This window comes from Vanacampus margaritifer, chromosome 4 (genome assembly GCF_051991255.1).
Source record: "Vanacampus margaritifer isolate UIUO_Vmar chromosome 4, RoL_Vmar_1.0, whole genome shotgun sequence".
Lineage (NCBI taxonomy): Eukaryota > Metazoa > Chordata > Actinopteri > Syngnathiformes > Syngnathidae > Vanacampus > Vanacampus margaritifer.
Window position 1 is genome coordinate 10477618 of NC_135435.1, and position 17642 is coordinate 10495259.

The 17642-nt window shown below is 39.1% G+C and overlaps 1 protein-coding gene across 1 annotated transcript in view; it reads right to left on the reverse strand.

Annotated features, from left to right (window-relative positions):
- Positions 1 to 17642, reverse strand: part of ddb1 (damage-specific DNA binding protein 1) — a 39814-nt gene that overhangs the window by 11693 nt on the left and 10479 nt on the right. The window contains exons 10-19 of the mRNA XM_077563971.1: positions 16020 to 16122; positions 13009 to 13084; positions 12816 to 12924; positions 11336 to 11514; positions 10060 to 10223; positions 9027 to 9134; positions 7739 to 7946; positions 7546 to 7641; positions 7072 to 7183; positions 3165 to 3288 (exon numbers count right to left, since the gene is read on the reverse strand). Of these exons, the coding sequence (XP_077420097.1) occupies positions 3165 to 3288; positions 7072 to 7183; positions 7546 to 7641; positions 7739 to 7946; positions 9027 to 9134; positions 10060 to 10223; positions 11336 to 11514; positions 12816 to 12924; positions 13009 to 13084; positions 16020 to 16122 (1279 nt within the window). The remainder of the gene's footprint in view (positions 1 to 3164; positions 3289 to 7071; positions 7184 to 7545; positions 7642 to 7738; positions 7947 to 9026; positions 9135 to 10059; positions 10224 to 11335; positions 11515 to 12815; positions 12925 to 13008; positions 13085 to 16019; positions 16123 to 17642) is intronic.

Below are 17642 nucleotides of genomic sequence, written 5' to 3' on the forward strand. Positions count from 1 at the left end.
AGAAAAAGAGCTTTTTGTGAAACGATATTATTTCATGCACTCTAGTGAATTGTACACTTCTTTTTGTCCATGAATGATGCCACAAACACCTAAATAATGCTTTACTTCTGTAAAACACTATCACCAACAATGAAAAAGTGTTTTTAGATTGCAAAATACGTTTATTTCCATTCAACAGTGTAACAATTTGACAAAACAATTTCGCAAATTATTTACAAATGTGTGCAACTGTGGTACAATTTACAATTATGTGGATGTTTCAAATACAGTTTTTCTTTTTGTAACACTCCCCTGCGTGAAAGGAGAGGGAGCAGGATTTGCACAACAGATACGTTTCACTTCGATTGTCCCTTTCGCAGGCAGACGTTACACTTTCTTGACGGCCTTTTTTTCCCGGGAAATAGCAAGTAGCAGACTGTACCCACTCCTCTGATGAATATGCATTTGGACTCGGGGTACTCTTCGTCGTCCGATTGAACGTCCGCCTGTGCAGAAGTGCTCGGTTGTGCTCCGCGTTTTCCGGTGTTAGCATCGCTAGCCGGTGAACCTTTATGACGTCATAGCCGCCGCGTCAACGCTTCCAACTTCGGCGTCAACCTCGGAGTCACCATCATCATCATCATCGATGATGATCATCGTCGTCATCAATGTGCTCTTTAGCGTTGGTCGATGCCTTTCGTCTTTGAAAAAAATTCCCAAGTGTGAGCTGCTTGCAACCGGTCGCCATTGTTCGCTTCTTCAGCCATCTAGCTCCGCCTCACGTCTTCTACTGCCGCGTCAACGCTTCCAACCTCGGAGTCACCATCATCATCCTCGATGATGATCATCGTCGTCATCAATGTGCTCTTTAACGTTGGTCGATGCTTTTCGTCTTTGAAAAAAACTGCTCGAGCGTGAGCTGCTTGCAACCGGTCGCCATTTTCGCTTCCCATCCCCAGCCATTGTCCCCTCTAGCTCCGCCTCACGTCTTCTACTGACGCCTACCCAATCTTGTCAAAAGAGTCATTGCTGCCATCTAGGGGCCAAAAATAGTCATTAGGCTAACTAGATCTGTTTGAAACTTTCACCACAGCTGGCCAAGGCTTTCCTCCACCCGTTTCAAAAAATAAAATAAAAAAATTGGATGAAGTCTTTTAACTCTTTGACTGCCAAAAACGTTAAATGACATTTAGTAAAAACCTACGGAGGGCCGCCAAGGACGTTAAAAGACGTTCTCCAATTTTTTTATTTTTTTATTTTTGAAACGGTTGGAGGAAAGCCTTGGCCAGCTGTGGTGAAAGTTTCAAGCAGATCTAGTTAGCCTAATGACTATTTTTGGCCCCTAGATGGCAGCAATGACTCTCTTTTGACAAGATTGGGTAGGCGTCAGTAGAAGACGTGAGGCGGAGCAAGAGGGGACAATGGCTGGGGAAGGGAAGAGAACATGGCGACCGGTTGCAAGCAGCTCACACTTGGGAATTTTTTTCAAAGACGGAAGGCATCGACCAATGCTAAAGAGCACATTGATGACGACGATGATCATTATCGATGATGATGATGGTGACTCCGAGGTTGACTCTGAGGTTGGAAGCACTGACGCGGCGGCTATGACGACGTCATAAAGGTTCACGGGCTAGCGATGCTAACACCGGAAAACGCGGCGCACAACCGAGCACGCTCAGGCGGACGTTCAATCGGAAGACGAAGAGTACCCCGAGTCCAATGCATATTCATCGGAGGAGTGGGTACAGTCTGCTACTTGCTATTCCCCGGAAAAAAAGGCCGTCAAGAAAGTGTAACGTCTGCACGCGAAACGGACAATCGAAGTGAAACGTATCTGTTGTGCAAATCCTGCTCCCTCTCCTTGCACGCAGGGCAGTGTTACAAAAAGAAAAACTGTATTTGAAACATCCACATAATTGTAAATAGTACCACAGTTGCACACATTTGTAAATAGTTTGCGAAATTGTTTTGTCAAATTGTTACACTGTTGAATGGAAATAAACGTATTTTGCAATCCAAAAACACTTTTTCATTGTTGGTGGTGGTGTATTACAGAAGTAAAGCACTATTTAGGTGTTTGTGGCATCATTCATGGACAAAAAGAAGTGTACAATTCACTAGAGTGCATGAAATAACATCGTTTCACAAAAAGCTTTTTTTCCGCTTTTTGTTTCAAAACAGAGCATTTCGGTGAAACTAACCATTTTCTATTGTTGATTACTGAAGAACGGAATAAGGTAGAAACAAACTGAGATGTTCAATCTTTCATTTGGTAGTATGTGTGTTTCCATAGTCCAAACACAACATTTTCTGTGGACCTTGAAAGATCAGTCAATATGCTTAAATCGGCTGGCACTGGCGACATCCCGTTTCTGAAAACGTCTGGCAGTCAAAGAGTTAACGTCATTGGCGGCCCTCCGTAGGTTTTTACTTGACGTCTTTTAACGTCCATGGCAGTCAAAGAGTTAAAAAAGATATTAAACCGCAATACAGTATTGAGGGGGAAAAAAAAAACAAAAATCGCAAATACCGGTAGTTTATTTTTCTAAATCGTTCAGCCCTAATTGGATATTTAAGAGATGATAAAATGAGCAAACAATGATGAATTGGATTCACATTTGGACACAACCAGATAACCCGGTCTTTTATTTACCATTATTTACATATTGTGTTCTAATTTATGCAGGCTTGTGAGTCCTGGGTCTTTGAAAGCTAGGCAGAGTGCATGGAAATCTGCATTACAAAACAAAACAGGGCGAACGCTATAGTATTTAATTGGGTTCACATTGGACATAGCGAAGTTCAATCAGATGAAGCCAAAATGCTCAAATATCCAATTGTGCTGTGCCCACACTAGCGCCGAGTTATAATGCTACACTGGTTGTGTGTTTAATATATACTGTAATAAATCACATGCAGGTTAGGGAGAGAGTCAATCTTGAAGCGAGTAAATGCAAATTTGTTGATGCACCTGTTTTAATATGTATGAGCAAATAATAGATGATGAATGAGTGTCAAGTCAAGGATGAGGAAAATACATCGCGGACTGACCTGATAAACCTCATTATTATTGTTATCGTTATTCTCTCGGCACAGCGCATTATTTCACCCTCAGAAGCGAGGCACCATATGACGGTGCCAACGCTGAGATCAAAAAAGGATTGTACATCTGGCTGTCTCACCTTCAAAGGTGTGCTGATCCACGACAAGCAGACTGTGAACTTCTACCTCGTCGCCAAAAGATGTCTCATGGGGAGAAGTGCTGCTGGGGAAGAGCTTACTGGAGCTCACGCTGCTGGAGAGGGCCTGCAAGTATGTAGATTGATGAGATAGGACAGCTAGTGAAATTAATACAAAGAGAATTATAATAAGGTCTACACAGCAATTCACATCTCTGTCGGCAAGCGCTCCATAGGAGAGTTGGCACCATCTGCGGAACCAGATGCGCAGCATTCAAATCAGCTAAACCTCTTTGTGGTCAGCGGGCAAAAGGCTTTGGGAACGATTTGCCTCTATGTTGTGCACCCTGGTAGGAAATGCAAATTTATATAAAGCAGACATGTCCCACTTGGTTGGCTGTGATTATTGACAGGAAAAACACAACACCCTGTCACAGTAAATAGCACTGAAAGGATTGTGGAGTCGTTCAACATTTGCACAGTTCTTTCAAAAGCCATGATTTCACAAATGTAATTTTTAAACTTGTGTTCAGAAGTTTACACACACTGATCATAGGCCTGAGTGTGAATCATTTGGAGCAAATTCCTTTTTAATTATATTTGTTAACCATTCTTCTTTTTTCATTATACGGACTGTAAACTCACCTAAAACCGACCCTTTTGCTAGAATAAAAACATTAAAAAAGGAACAGATTAAGGTGTTAATCTACTGATTAGAAGACGTTTCACTCATAAATGGTCAAATAAGGCTATTTTAAAGATATTTTGGGCCACATTTTTTGCAGAGAGCAGCTTTAACATCAGCTCAAATATTTGTAAGCAAATGTTAGCATTTGGATGTACCACCATTTTGTCACGGTCTGAAAGATACAGCTCACCATTATTGGTACCCATGAAGGGTACATAATGCGGTATATCTTTAAAAACAAAAAAATACAAATTAAACCATTTCATTTTTATGGAGAACTTGTGTTTTGTCGGAAAAAACAAATGATTAAAACAATTTAAAACAATAAACAATGGGCGGAAATAATAGAAAACTTCAAATGTGCTCTGCCACTGGTATCGGCACCCTTTTCTGTAAATCAGTACGGAAACACTATTGTGACCCACCTTTGGTAAATCACAAATGAGAATTCCCTGTTTTGAATAGTCTGTGCCCAATTGACATGAATTAACCAATGAATTATGACTGATGTCTTAAAAGGCCACTTTTATCCTCTTTTCCTTTGTCACAATCATGTAAACACAAGAGCTGTCTGAGGACATCAGAAGTGCGATAATTCGCAAACACAAGACCTCCAAAGAGTATAGAGACATCTCCAAAGACTTTGGCAGCCCTGTTTCAGCAGTGCATAATGTTATTAAAGAAGTTTGACGAGCACGGAACTATCAAGAATCTCCATGGACGTGGAGGGGTTGAGAGAAATTGATGACAGAAGTGTTCGACGGTTGGTGCGAATGGTGGAAAAAACACCACGTTAAACATCCAAAGACCTGAAAGCCAAACTGGAACCGATCATGGTTTCAAGAAGTAGCATACGCCGCACACTGAACCAAAAACAGGGCTTCATGGGTGAAGACATAAAAAAAAAAGAATGGCTCACCTTTGCCAAGAAGTACCTGGACAAAGCACAATTCTTTTGGGAAAATGTTCTCTGGACGGATGAAACAAAAATAGAGCTTTTTGGCAATGCACGCCAACAGTTTGTTTACAGACAAGACAATGAAGCTTCCAAGGAAAAGAACACCCTCCCTACAGTTAAGCATAATTATGTGGGGCTGCTTTGCTACATCTGGTACTTGAGGCCTTAATCATATCACAGGAATCATGAAATTAGAGAAATTAAATAAGAGAAAAAAGAGGGCATAGGTGTCAAACTCCGGTCTTCGAGGGCCACAGTCCTGCAGGTTTTGGAGGTTTCCCTCTTCCAACACAAGCTGATTCCAATCTGCAGGATCATGATCAGGCTTATGCAGAGCTTGCTGATCATATATCAGCGGTGTTGGAGAATGGAAACATCCAAAACCTGCAGGACTGCGGCCTTCCAGGACCGGAGTTTGACACCTATGTTTTAGGGGTACATGTCCTACCAAGTGTTAGACAACTTGGTTTGAGTCAAAGGGCATGGGTCCTCCAGCAAGACAAAGACTCAAAGCACACATGCAAAAGCACAAAGGAATGGTTAAAAAGGGGGGAAAAAATACTGTTTTAAAACGGCCAGCAATGACTCCTGATCTAAATCCGCAAATCTTTGATATGAGCTGAAATGTGCCATTGCGAAAAGAAACCTGCAAACATTTAAGAGCTTGAACAACCTGCAAAGAAAATACCAGCAGAGAAGTGCAAGAAGCTTAGGGATGGCTACAAGAAACGTTTGGAAGCTGTCATCACCGCCAAAGGGTGTGCAACCAAATATCAAAGACGGGTGCCATTATTGTTGCACATGCAGTGTTTTCCATTTCTTCTTTGGAATTACATTATGTAAGTTGAAAAACAATTTCCTCTGTTGAATTACTGTGGAAATCCAATTAAAAGGTCCTGATGATATCAATTTGGTACATTTCCATTTATTTCTGAAGATATTGTAGAGCTCATGCAAAAAATGAAGGGGTGCCAATAACAGTGAGCAGGACTGTATCACCCACAGATGAAATTGGTAATCATGTTCAGGAAAAAATTAAGACACCAATTCGCAAGCCTACCATAAACTGGAAACTGCTGGAAATGTGTTACTCTTGACAATGAAGTAACTTTTACATCACCATGAACTGAGAGCATGCTGGCCAAGAAGCAAGGCCCTACTTCGAAATTGACACCTTCAAGATGGACTAAACCTTTATGGTCAGAAAAGGCCAATGTGGTATTTGTCAACACTGGCAATTAAGTATTCTTGAAGGAGTCGAGTCAAGGTAAGGCTTTCTTAAGCACGCTGTACCAGCTGTCAATCACTGTGGTAAGCATCAGGCACTGGAGAAATAATGGAGGCCTACCGACTGGAAGAGGTCAAACTTACACAAAGGAATACTGTATGTAATCAAATATTGGGGAGATGTGTTCTAACCTACTCGCAAATAAACTACAACTGTACATGACAACAGGTGTGTCATGTAATTTACTTCGAGCTGTATTAAAATACATTGAAGTGGTCTTTCATTTAAATTCCAATTAGCTACGTTGTTGATGTGCCACTGAAACAGGCATAATATAATTGAATTTTGTTTTTGAATTATTTTATATACAGTATTATTAATTCTATCAATGTTTAAGTCGAGAAAAAAAAAGTGTTACAGCAAGCACTTAAAGCACAGTGCTGGAAAAGATTGGAGAACGCGACAACACGCCTGAAAATAATTGAATGGCCATAATTGCATACGTCAAAGCCACAGCTCAGTTGCCAGCTCAAGGGCCTGAAAAGATTTAATTAACAATACAATGCTATTTAAATTTTGATAATTTTACATGAAGGTAAAATGTGTTTATTTTGCCCTTAACTGGGCTTTTGATTTTCGAAACTGGGACATAAAGGAGGGAATAGATCAAAAGCTTGGAACTGCTCTGCTACATAATAACTTTCCCATCCTTTGAAATCCTAGTTACAATTCATAACAGCAACATCTAATGTAAGAATAAGTAATAATTAGTCAGAACTACAAGTGTTAAATTTCCCATTCCAACTGACTGACTGATTTATGGGCCTTATTCATAACTAACTTAACTCTAAATGGCAAATATTTAAAAATATATATATTTTGAGATTGTTTGAGAACATAGTTCCAGCTAATGTGTTCAGTTAACCCTAACAAGTTCTCAGTCTCATGTTATACAGTAAATACTGCTCATGGGCAGCATGGATGTGCAGTAGGCCCCTGGGTGCTTATTATCCTAGCACAACGAAAGTTGCAGTACCTGGGTGCTTGCGCTGGGTCGTACAGCAGAGGTGGTACCGCTCACATCCTGAATCTCCACCCGGCTGGATAGAACCCCGAAACACTGTGAAACCTCCTGGTAACAGATCCGCCTGGGGTGTGAAGAAAAGAAGAAAGAGGTGAGAGCGCACACACACACACGCACGCACACAGCAATGGGAGGAAGCCTGTAAACAAGGTGGGAGGGTGTGTGGGAATTGCAAAATAGTAACAAAAATCAGGCAGTCACAACAGAAGCAAGCACTCATGCTCTTGAATTTAATGATTGTCAACATAGAATAACAATTCAATGAGTCATTTCTGTCAACAAAATCAACAAAAGAGTGAAGGAAAGGTACTGTAGCAAATGTGCAACGATGGAGAAAAATAACAGGACAAAAAAAAGTTGATGGCAAAATGAACCAAACGGACAAAAAAAAAAGTTCATTTAATTAAATCTGAGACAAAGACTGACCTGGGCGATTCGTAGAGAGGAACAGTGCGGATGTGAAGTTTCTGAATCTCGTCAATGGTACCAATGGTCAGAGTGCTGTTGTTAGCCAGAGCCAAACTGTAACAAGGGGCAGATTTGGATGAAGATTTTTTCGTAAAAATCCAAAGGACATTTTCAGACTAATAAAGTATCTGCAGTTCTATGAAATGCTGACCTGTCAGGATAGCCTTCAGAGTTGAGTGGGCACATATAGTTGACCTCCTTGAGGTTGACGTTAGAAAAGACCAGCTTGTGGTTGGAAGAATAAATGACAGTGGGCCGGTCAGAACAGGCGAAGACATTGGAGGTGGACAGAGATCGGAAGGTCCTCAGCACCGTGGGCTGCGTGCCCAGGGTGACCTTCTTGCGCTCACTCAGGGCACCTACAGTCAAACAAATACAGTCAAGTCCCCAAGTTACCGTTAGTTTGAAAAGTTGAGTTTAGTTCAAGGAAAACATTGAAACACTTGCAGTAAATGCTGTCACTAGTTTTGTGTGAAGAGATGTTTCCAGTTATTGTATAAACATGCAAGCTACAGTACAGTACAGTTCACAGGGCTTGAGACAAGGCGAGTAAGAATCTCATCTGATCGTTTTTGAGCCAGAGCATACGTTTTAATGCTCCTTCCAACACAAGGACTGTATTAGATATTGTGTTTAAAAGTTGCTCTTTTTCACGCTTCCATTGTTTCCGCATAATGCATATGCAAATCGCTTTGGATCAATGCGCATGGACCTCGGACGAGCATATGGCTCCATTCATGCTGCATTTCAGGATTCACGTCTGTGGTGGCGTGCTCATTGATAAGCCACTTGGTGACTCTGTGATAAAGATGGCTCAAAACTATGCTGTGAACTATTCAACAACCATAGCTATTTGTTTTCACTTCCACGATGCCAGCATTAGGATTATTCATTCAGATGAGCGCAGACCAATGCACATGTATGGAACACATGCTGACCCAAAACACTGTATAATAGGAACCGTATGCGTATTTGTAGTTCAATGCTGACCATGGATGTGCGATGCGGAATGTATCAATAGGCCTTTATACAATATTGGTGGTGATAGATGGAGAGACCTACGTCTCCACAAAAAAAAAAGAAAAAAAAAAAGAGTGTGAGATTGTCTAATGCCTGCAATTAAAGGAATGGAAGATTGTCCAGTATCCTGATACTTATGCAGAATCAAGTGTGTGTTTCCGTATTGATATTGATAATGAAAAATGCTCTGAAAGGTAACAATAGTATTCTTATGTACACATGTAGAAAATATTACGGTATTTGGTTAATGAAAGCACAGTAGTAGAAGTAGTACATTTACCCCCCAAGATATATAAATAAATAAAAAATCCAGATTATTTCTTGATTTATAAAACTGTGTCTACTGGCTGCATCACTTCATGCTAAATTGACTTTCAAATAGGTTTTGGTCTGCTGCCTATTTACTAAAAAGGACATACCCGTCTGCAGATCCAGGCCAAAGTAGAAGAGCGCGCCGTCTCCGAGGGCACACAGTAGGTAGTAGCTGCCTTCAAAAGTGGTCATTAGGATGGAGCGAGGGATGATCTCTAAGGATGATCACAACAAAATGAATTCATGTTATAAGAAGAAATGGGTTCATAGATCAACTCCACGGTGAAATGGTGGCAAAATTGAGACTCGAAAATCTATGACAGTTATCAGCCAGGAGGCAAACATACGCTTAAAGAAACAAAATGTTTAACTAACAAAATTAACATGAAAACTCAGGGGAAATAACATTAGACTGCTTCTGGGAAGCCCACAAATAATTAGAAAACAGAACAATCTTTTATCTGGTTTGAGCAATGATTTTAATTGCACAGCTATTAACACACTCATTGAAAATATTGTGTGTTGCTTTGTATTTACGAGATATTTATCATGGTTGGAACATTAATTGGAAAGAAGAATCTTGTTCACAATAAGGGGATTCAGTCTCCACAGTGTGCTGACTTTTTCCACAAGTTTAACCAAATGAGCCATCTCGGTTAAAACGTGACAATGTTAATTATCCCTCAAATCCTTAAATGATGCACTAAATGTAGAATTGCTGGTATAACCGTTGGGCATCTAGGGAGAAAATCACTGCACCCTCCAGTGGTTCATAAATGTGGATTGCAGGGTATTATTCTTTGACTTGTACTTGAATTTTTATGTCCAAAGAAGGTCCATCACATAAAATGCCAAATGAGGTGCCAAACTGCTCTTGGCCTATATTCAGTGTGCTGTTTGTCACAAAGCAATTTCCCTCGCCTCTGTGATTTTACTTATGTGAAGGTTTTAGGGACGTTTTTGTCTTGCCTTTGAGAGTGCATGAGCTGTAAGAAATTTTCACTTTAGTGGATTTGTAAAGTCTATTAAGGCATTATACTACTTTGACTGGGCGATGCAAATAAACTTCACTTGGCACCCTAAAAGTATACAGGACTCTCCGAGAAGCAAGAAACAACCATCCTCCCCTTTTCCCCTCACCTCCACCCAGCATTTCCTTGTGAAGGGCAGTAAAGCAGGGCAGTTTCAGCACACGAGCGGAGATGTCAGTCCACAGTCCCACAGCGCAGAGCGGTGATTCACCACCACCTTCCCCAAGTGGGGTGATGTCAAGGCAAGCCACCTCATGTTCCATATCTGTGTTGCTGAAGAAGAAACAAAGGTTGACCCCAGTACGGTGAATGGTGTCGATGTGGATAGAGCATAGCAAACTTGTGGTATTCAAAGTGACTCATTGCAGACTGGCAAATACAACTGTCAAAGAACACCCAAGAAGCGCACCTGAGCACCCATAAAAAAACCCAATCCTTATTACAGTTTCATTAATACAATGTTAATATGAAATTATCTTGCATATACAGTAGGGGTGTCAGGCGATTAATTTTTTTTAACCGTAATTAATCCCATGACTTCAATAGTTAACTCACAATTAATAGTACATTTTATATCTGTTCTAAATGTACAATAAAATGTACACTAAAATATGTTTTCACACTCTTAACATAAAAGTGGAAAAAATGTTAAAACTAATAGAATTATGGCTGCATCTTTAAGTCATTGATACAGTAATTTCATAATTCATAAAATTGGGTTAAAATTAAAAAGATGTACTGTAAAAAAAAAAAAAGGTGTGACATTGATTTATGTTGAGGTCATTTTTCTGCAACTAGATGGCATAAATACATTTGTAAGACGGTGACTGCTCAATGCATTTTTCTTTTCATATTAAGAGCTATTTAATCTTTAACATGAAGTAACTTGTGAAAGTCTGCACATTTTTAAAATTGTAAAATACAACTTGAACCCACAAATATATGCATTATTATTAAATGTATTACTGCAAAATTTTGACGCGCAGACTGGAATTCCCCCAGTACAGCCTAGGTTTTACCAGTAAGGGGCAGTCATTAACCGCGTGTAAAAAAAAAAAAAAAAAAGGTGCTAAAGGAACTTTAAATCAACTCAAAATAAACTCACAAATTTTGACAACCCTAATAAACAATATCACAAAATTTAAGATATTTAATTCAATACATTATTATTAATTGGATGTGTTAACTATCAAGGTGTCAAGCAAACCATTGTTAAGTAAAAGCTGCTGTAACGTGTAACGTCACTCAACATGTCATTTACACGATTCCAAATTTTGACCCATCTCTTGTGACGCTACCATCACACTTACAGACATATACTAAGTGACATTGGTAGGCATACAATTTAATTTCTAATTATGTACCAGTATATCAAATTGTCCTACCTAATCTGTTTGAGCTCTCCGGCCAGGATCTGGAGATAGTAAAGGGCACGGCCTACAGCAAGCACCACCTGAGTGTGGTTGCAAGCAGCCACACTGATGTTCCTGCCCTGTGGCTCCTTCCATTCGCTCACTAATGCTTTGCTGTCCTGAAGCACCAAGCGAACAGAGCCGGACGTGATCTGAAAGTACACAAGGTTTTCCCTTTTAAATATTATTCTACACAGCACCTCTGGCAAATGACACAAGGGGTTTAGGGTGAGCGAACATGAAGACACTTCAAAAGAAAACTTCATTGTTTACATTTGGTTGTATGCTATGATTGCTCCTGCCTGGAAAGATTTTTTTCCTAATTACTTCTTCCATAATCTCATAATTTTTGCTTAAAACAGCAAAGATAAAATGTGATACTTTTTCCTATCCCTTAGACCAACTTTTTAAAAATGCTCACAAGTAATTTTCTGCAAGAAACAGCAAGTCTCAAAGTCTTTGTACTGATATCAAAGTCAAGACTTTGTCTCTAAGGGCTCTAAGCATCATCTGCTCAATCTTATCTGGTCTGCCAACAAAACTGAGTAGCACTTCAAAGTATTCGTATTCGGTAGCCACACTTTTGAAAATGTATTTTTCCAGGATATTTCATTCAGCTTTGATGATTATAGTTGACATAGCTAAAAAAATAAATCCGTCCTAGAATATTAAAATTTAATTAGATGCACTATATTTATGTAAGGTTGATTTTACCCTTACATTTTTTTTTTACAAGATAACACCAGACTAGCACTGTCTGCATAGATTTCGGGTGAGTGACAAAATTGTTAGTACCTCTCTGTTAAAGAAATTAATAATAATAAAAAAATATATATTATAGTATTATATCTTTTTGAGACAATTACTGCAATCAAACCATTTTTGTAACTTTCAACAAGACTTCTGCACTTCTCATCAAGTACTTCAGCACACCTTTGATGAGGAAACTGCTCCAGTTGTCTCAGGTTTGAATTGCGCTTTCTCCAAACAGCATGTTTCAGCTCCATTCTTGCGTGTTTTTAGCGGTGTTTTGATTTGTGTTTACCCTTTAAATAATGGCCCATTTCTACCACTACAACATTTACAACGCAATTGGCGTGTTGCTAAACATCCATTGCAATTATCTACCTGCACTTATTGCTCATGATCAACCTGTTGGAGGGATGTGACCTATGATTTTTTTTTGTCAATATCCGTGACTATCAGTGTTACAGGCGTCACAAATTAGCGTTCAGATTTCCATGATAAAATATGGACAAGCCACAATATTATAGAAAAAGCAATTTCTTTAACTTTAAATGTACAAAATTAGACATTTCTGCATCAGCAAACTGTGGGAAAGAAGGCTTTAATATCAAACAAGTGCCAATTTTAGCCAAATGGGGCACAATCTAGTGCAATGGGCAGATGTCTGTTACACGCACCAAATGTGTGAGCGTGTGTGGATACCAACCTGAATGAGCTGCTGGTGTGCTACGTTGCCACAGTAAAACGTCTGCTGATTGTCTACAAAGCCTGGAAGTTCTGTCTCCTCAACCTCCTCGCCACTCAGCATCAGTACGCTAAGAGAACACACACAATTATGGTCAGAAAAGGAATTCAATTGACACCATATGCCACTGACATGCTCCATTGCAATGGCTCACCGCGTTTGACCCACAAAAGACAGCACCAGCATGTCATCTGTCTCTCTTCCTGCCTCTGATCGGAGCGGCCACAAACCTGGAAGGCAATTAAAAAGAAAATTACTAGCACAATCAATTTACTAATGACAGAAATACAACAAGTGTACCAAGAATTTTCTGATTTATCCAAGGTTCACATTTTAAGACAAACATTGCAAATCCCTCTCAGAGTTCCATTGATTCGTTAAGTGGATAACTGTCTAATCTTGAGGCCGGAGGCAGCAGTGAAGACTTTTAGGGCAAAAAGGATCAATAAACATCTGAAACCTTACAAGTGCAAAGAGACCTTATGTGGCTCATTTAAGTTACAGCAATGACCTGACAAAGAACCTACAGTAATTCCCTGCGACTAACATAAATCTGCAATCATTAACACATGACAGGCAAATTGGCACTTGGCATGTAAGCAATTATAATACGTAATGTGCTGTACTAGAAAAGACAACAGCAACAGCACAACAGAAGGCCAAGTGCTTTTGACAGGGAAAACTGATTATATTATAGAGCTGTGAAAGACCCCATACATCAAATGGGAATAGCCATCATCCAATAGAGGAGGTGGTGCAGCTTTCCTGTCATCCATCTCCGGACAACCTCCAGTAACCATTTGAACACTTTCGACATAGCCAGTTAATAGTAGGCATACAAGATATTGGTCCACTGTCGAAAAAGCAGCAAAAGCAAACATTGTGCAAAAGGGAGATCTGAAAGACGGGCTCAAATAAATGATAATAAATAGCATCCTCCAAGCTTAAAATAAATAACTGGAAAGTATTACATTATTATTGGTTCAAGCACAGTGGTTCAATGTTGAGTTAATTCCTAGTAGCATACTGTACATAGGTCTTGATTCCTGGTGATGAAACAATGACAGACGTCGCCTTGAGGCGGGGGATGAGTTAGATTCTACCAACCAATCATGATAACTTTTTGCTTGCTTGTTGATTATTTCATTATATATATCGCTACCTCAGTCTGAAAATGGCTTCAAGCATGTATTAAAATGATGCAGCCACCACTACCGAGCTGGTTTAAAAAAACAAACAAACGGTGCTTCCAAGTCGAAACAGTCACCCCACTCTGACTGCTTCCCCTCTGCTCGGGAATTACTGGGAGAATATTAGGTGCGTGCAAAGTATTGCACCTGAACACTGACCTTCCATGGCTCGTCTAAATCAATAATCCTCGCTTCAATGGCGGTAACTTAAGGTGGACAAGAAGTATCTGCATGGAACACGTCAAGCAAGAAGAAATAATACTGTAGGAATATTGTAGATGGAGTAGCCATGCTAACAGTTAAGCTAAGGTACCTTGCGATCAATATAAATACGATAAAACAGAATATACTCATTAAACACAAAGCAGTGAAACAACTGAAAAAGCTAGACAGTTTGGGGGGGACCAGCCCAGATGTGCAACAATTTCAACCAGGAATGGACCAGCTGTACATGAGTTCTCCAAAACTTCCCGATGACACCTAGTTACAATGTATAAAGTGGTAAATTTAAAACTTGTCATTTGGAACTTGCGGAGGGGAATGATGCATCCTAAACCATTGAAACACTATAAAATAACACTATCCCACAAATGCATGCTCTTCCATCTTATTCAGTATTCAGTATCTTAAGATTATGTTTTTTATTTTTATCTTTATAATAATCATAGTAGTGTTAATTTCGTCAACGAAAACCAAACAAAAATAATTTGGTCAACACACATTTTTCACCGGACTAAAACTAAACTAAAACCCACATTAATAAACAATAAGTGGGACTAAATCAAAATCAGTATGCATTTTAATGAAGACGAGACGAAAATGTAGGCCTACCGGGGTAAAATGATTGTACTGACTAAACTAGACAAACGTTGACAGTTTTTGTTGGCTAAAACTAGATGAATAAAATTGTTTTCTTGGACTAAGATAAAGACTAAAATGCTAGATTTATAGTCGACTAAAAATAGACTAAATAAAAACGGGATGAGGTTGACTATGATAAAAACTAACAAGTCTGATTGAAATTGGACTAAAACTGGGACAAAATTTAAAAATGGCCGATAAAATTAGCACTAGCTCATAGTCATACATGACATCATCACAATAACCAAAGAAAAGCATGCTTATTAGGTCATGTAGAGTAAAATATGTTGATTGATTCAGTTTACTGTCTGTATTGTAAATTAATTAATGAGACGCTCTCTCTAAATTGTGGGCCGGTCTCTTGGTGCGAAAAAATTAATTAAAAATAATAATAGCACCGCATTGACCTCAAAAGATGCCGGTCAAGCGGGAATCTATCTGTCCGATGGCCAGTCCAGCCCAGGGACTTACTTTTGTTAGCCAGGAGTAGTCCTTAAGTTCCACAGTATATAAATATACTGATTAGCAAATAATTATAGCAGCTATATTGTTTGTTTTCGCACCATTGAGTGCCAAGTTTTAATTTTGAGTTTTGCTCTCAAAGTTACATTATATCCGGGTTTTTTTTTTATTACCAATGTATTGTCATTAATGGACTATATAACCCACTCAGAAATACTTAAACATAATTTGTACACACGTGTATATCGCAATATTTTTTGTTATCATTAAGGTGAAGGGATTCAACTGATACCGCCAAGCCCTACCATGAGAACAGGAGGTAGTCCCACAGGCGGGTAAAGATGTCTATCAGTCCAAGCTGATAAAGGATTTTAAATTAGAGGCTAAATGTCAATACCTTATTAGTCGCCCAATTCCTTTCTAGCACTCACCAGGAAATTAACAAAGCAGCAGTGTTAAAGCTTTCAGTTATACAATTGAAATGTTTTCAAATGGCAATTTTTCTAGGCATTTTGATGATACAAAGCCAAGATCAATGTCAACAGAGTCATCTGTAACACTCAGATACAGTGGCTCTCTCCTGTCAAGTAATTGCAAGATTACGTCCTCAATAAACTCAAGGCTTGAGGTGGAGGTGATAAAACACACAAACCTTTGATTCCTGGCAGGTCAATGCTGGCATGCTCATGAATTCCAATGCCGTTGCGGATGATCCGAAGAGAGCCTTCCTTGAATGCTCCTGAACATGTAACTAGCTGAAGGCAGCAAATTAAAACATACAATAAACATGATCTTAGATATGAAGAGCAATGAGATGCTACAAGCATTAGGAAAACAGAAACACAGGAATACAAGTTGGTACCACTTTTTATAAGCTGTGTACTTGCCTCTTATGCCACTGTAGCAAAATTTCTCTTTCCACACAAATTACAACTGATCCAAGACTCTGATGTAATTATTATTATTATTATTTTTAAACTCCCTTTCTCTTTCCATTTGCATTGGAGCATCAGAAGTTGAACATCCTAGTAAGATATAACCAAAACCCATCAATTTCACCCCAAGTGGAAATAAGAAATTTCATCCTACAACCCATCACACAGCTATAGGCATTTTCTTCGTCGTGTAGTCATCATGTTTTTTTTTTTTGTACCTTCAAACACAAATTTATTGTTTTTTTAATATCACAGCTTCGTGCATTTATGGCAGGGCGCTTTCAGCATATAAATGAAGTGCAGTGGAAATTCAATGGAATGTGCAGCCACAAATTATATATCGATTGCACTTATTATTACAGTAGCTCAGGTGACTATCAAAATACTCAATAGCAAACAATAACTAAACACACCAAAGCCATCGTCCTCAGCGTCAGAAGAGAAAACACCCCGAGAACTTCTTTTCAACACCCTTTCTCAGTCTCGGTGCTGTCAGTGTCACTTGGGTCACGAGGCAAATTTGCCAATGATCAGGCAGTAGTTCAGCCATCGAAACCCACTGATAATAATGGATAGTTTATTCAAATGATCAGCTTGTCAGTAAGCTTTGCAGAAGCCTGGTAACGATCATTTGAATCAAGTGTGTTGGAGGAGGGAAACATCCAAAAGAAGCAGGATAGGGGCCCTTAAGGATAATTGTTGGTGACCTCTGCCATAAAACCTAGGACATTAGTCCTTTTTACTCTGCATTTCCTTGCATCTGGCTGATTTCAGCGCAGTGTGATGGCAGGTACTGGCCTATACCAGAGCAGTTTTGTCTGTTAAAAACAGCATTGCTTCAATGCAAATTAAATGCATGGACATTAACTTAGCGTTAAGGGCCATGTCGTGTCTATTCACCTAATCATATCAATGAACTATGACTAGTCTGTTGTTTATTTGGTCGTGTGACACATCTTTTGATATGCTGTACTGTACTCATGATTTTGGTACAACATACAGTTGTTGTTTTTTTTTGTCAAGACTTCTTCTATGGCATCCAATCGTAACAGGTGGAAAGCGCACCAACATGAAAGTGACCAGCTGCAAACTATTATCACCGTTCCAAGCAACTGTAACTCAAATTTAGATCAAATTGATAACATTGCAAACATTTTCAGGCTTTGTTATATTCATTTGCAAGTATTTTGTACTGTAGTGAGCATTTTTAGGCCACAAAAAAAGTATAAAACAGTAATTTTGTACTGTATTAATTGGATGTTTTTATACCACAAAAAAATGTGTTTTAATTTAACGGCTATCAGCTTGACCTACACATGGCCTATAATTCCATTAAATTG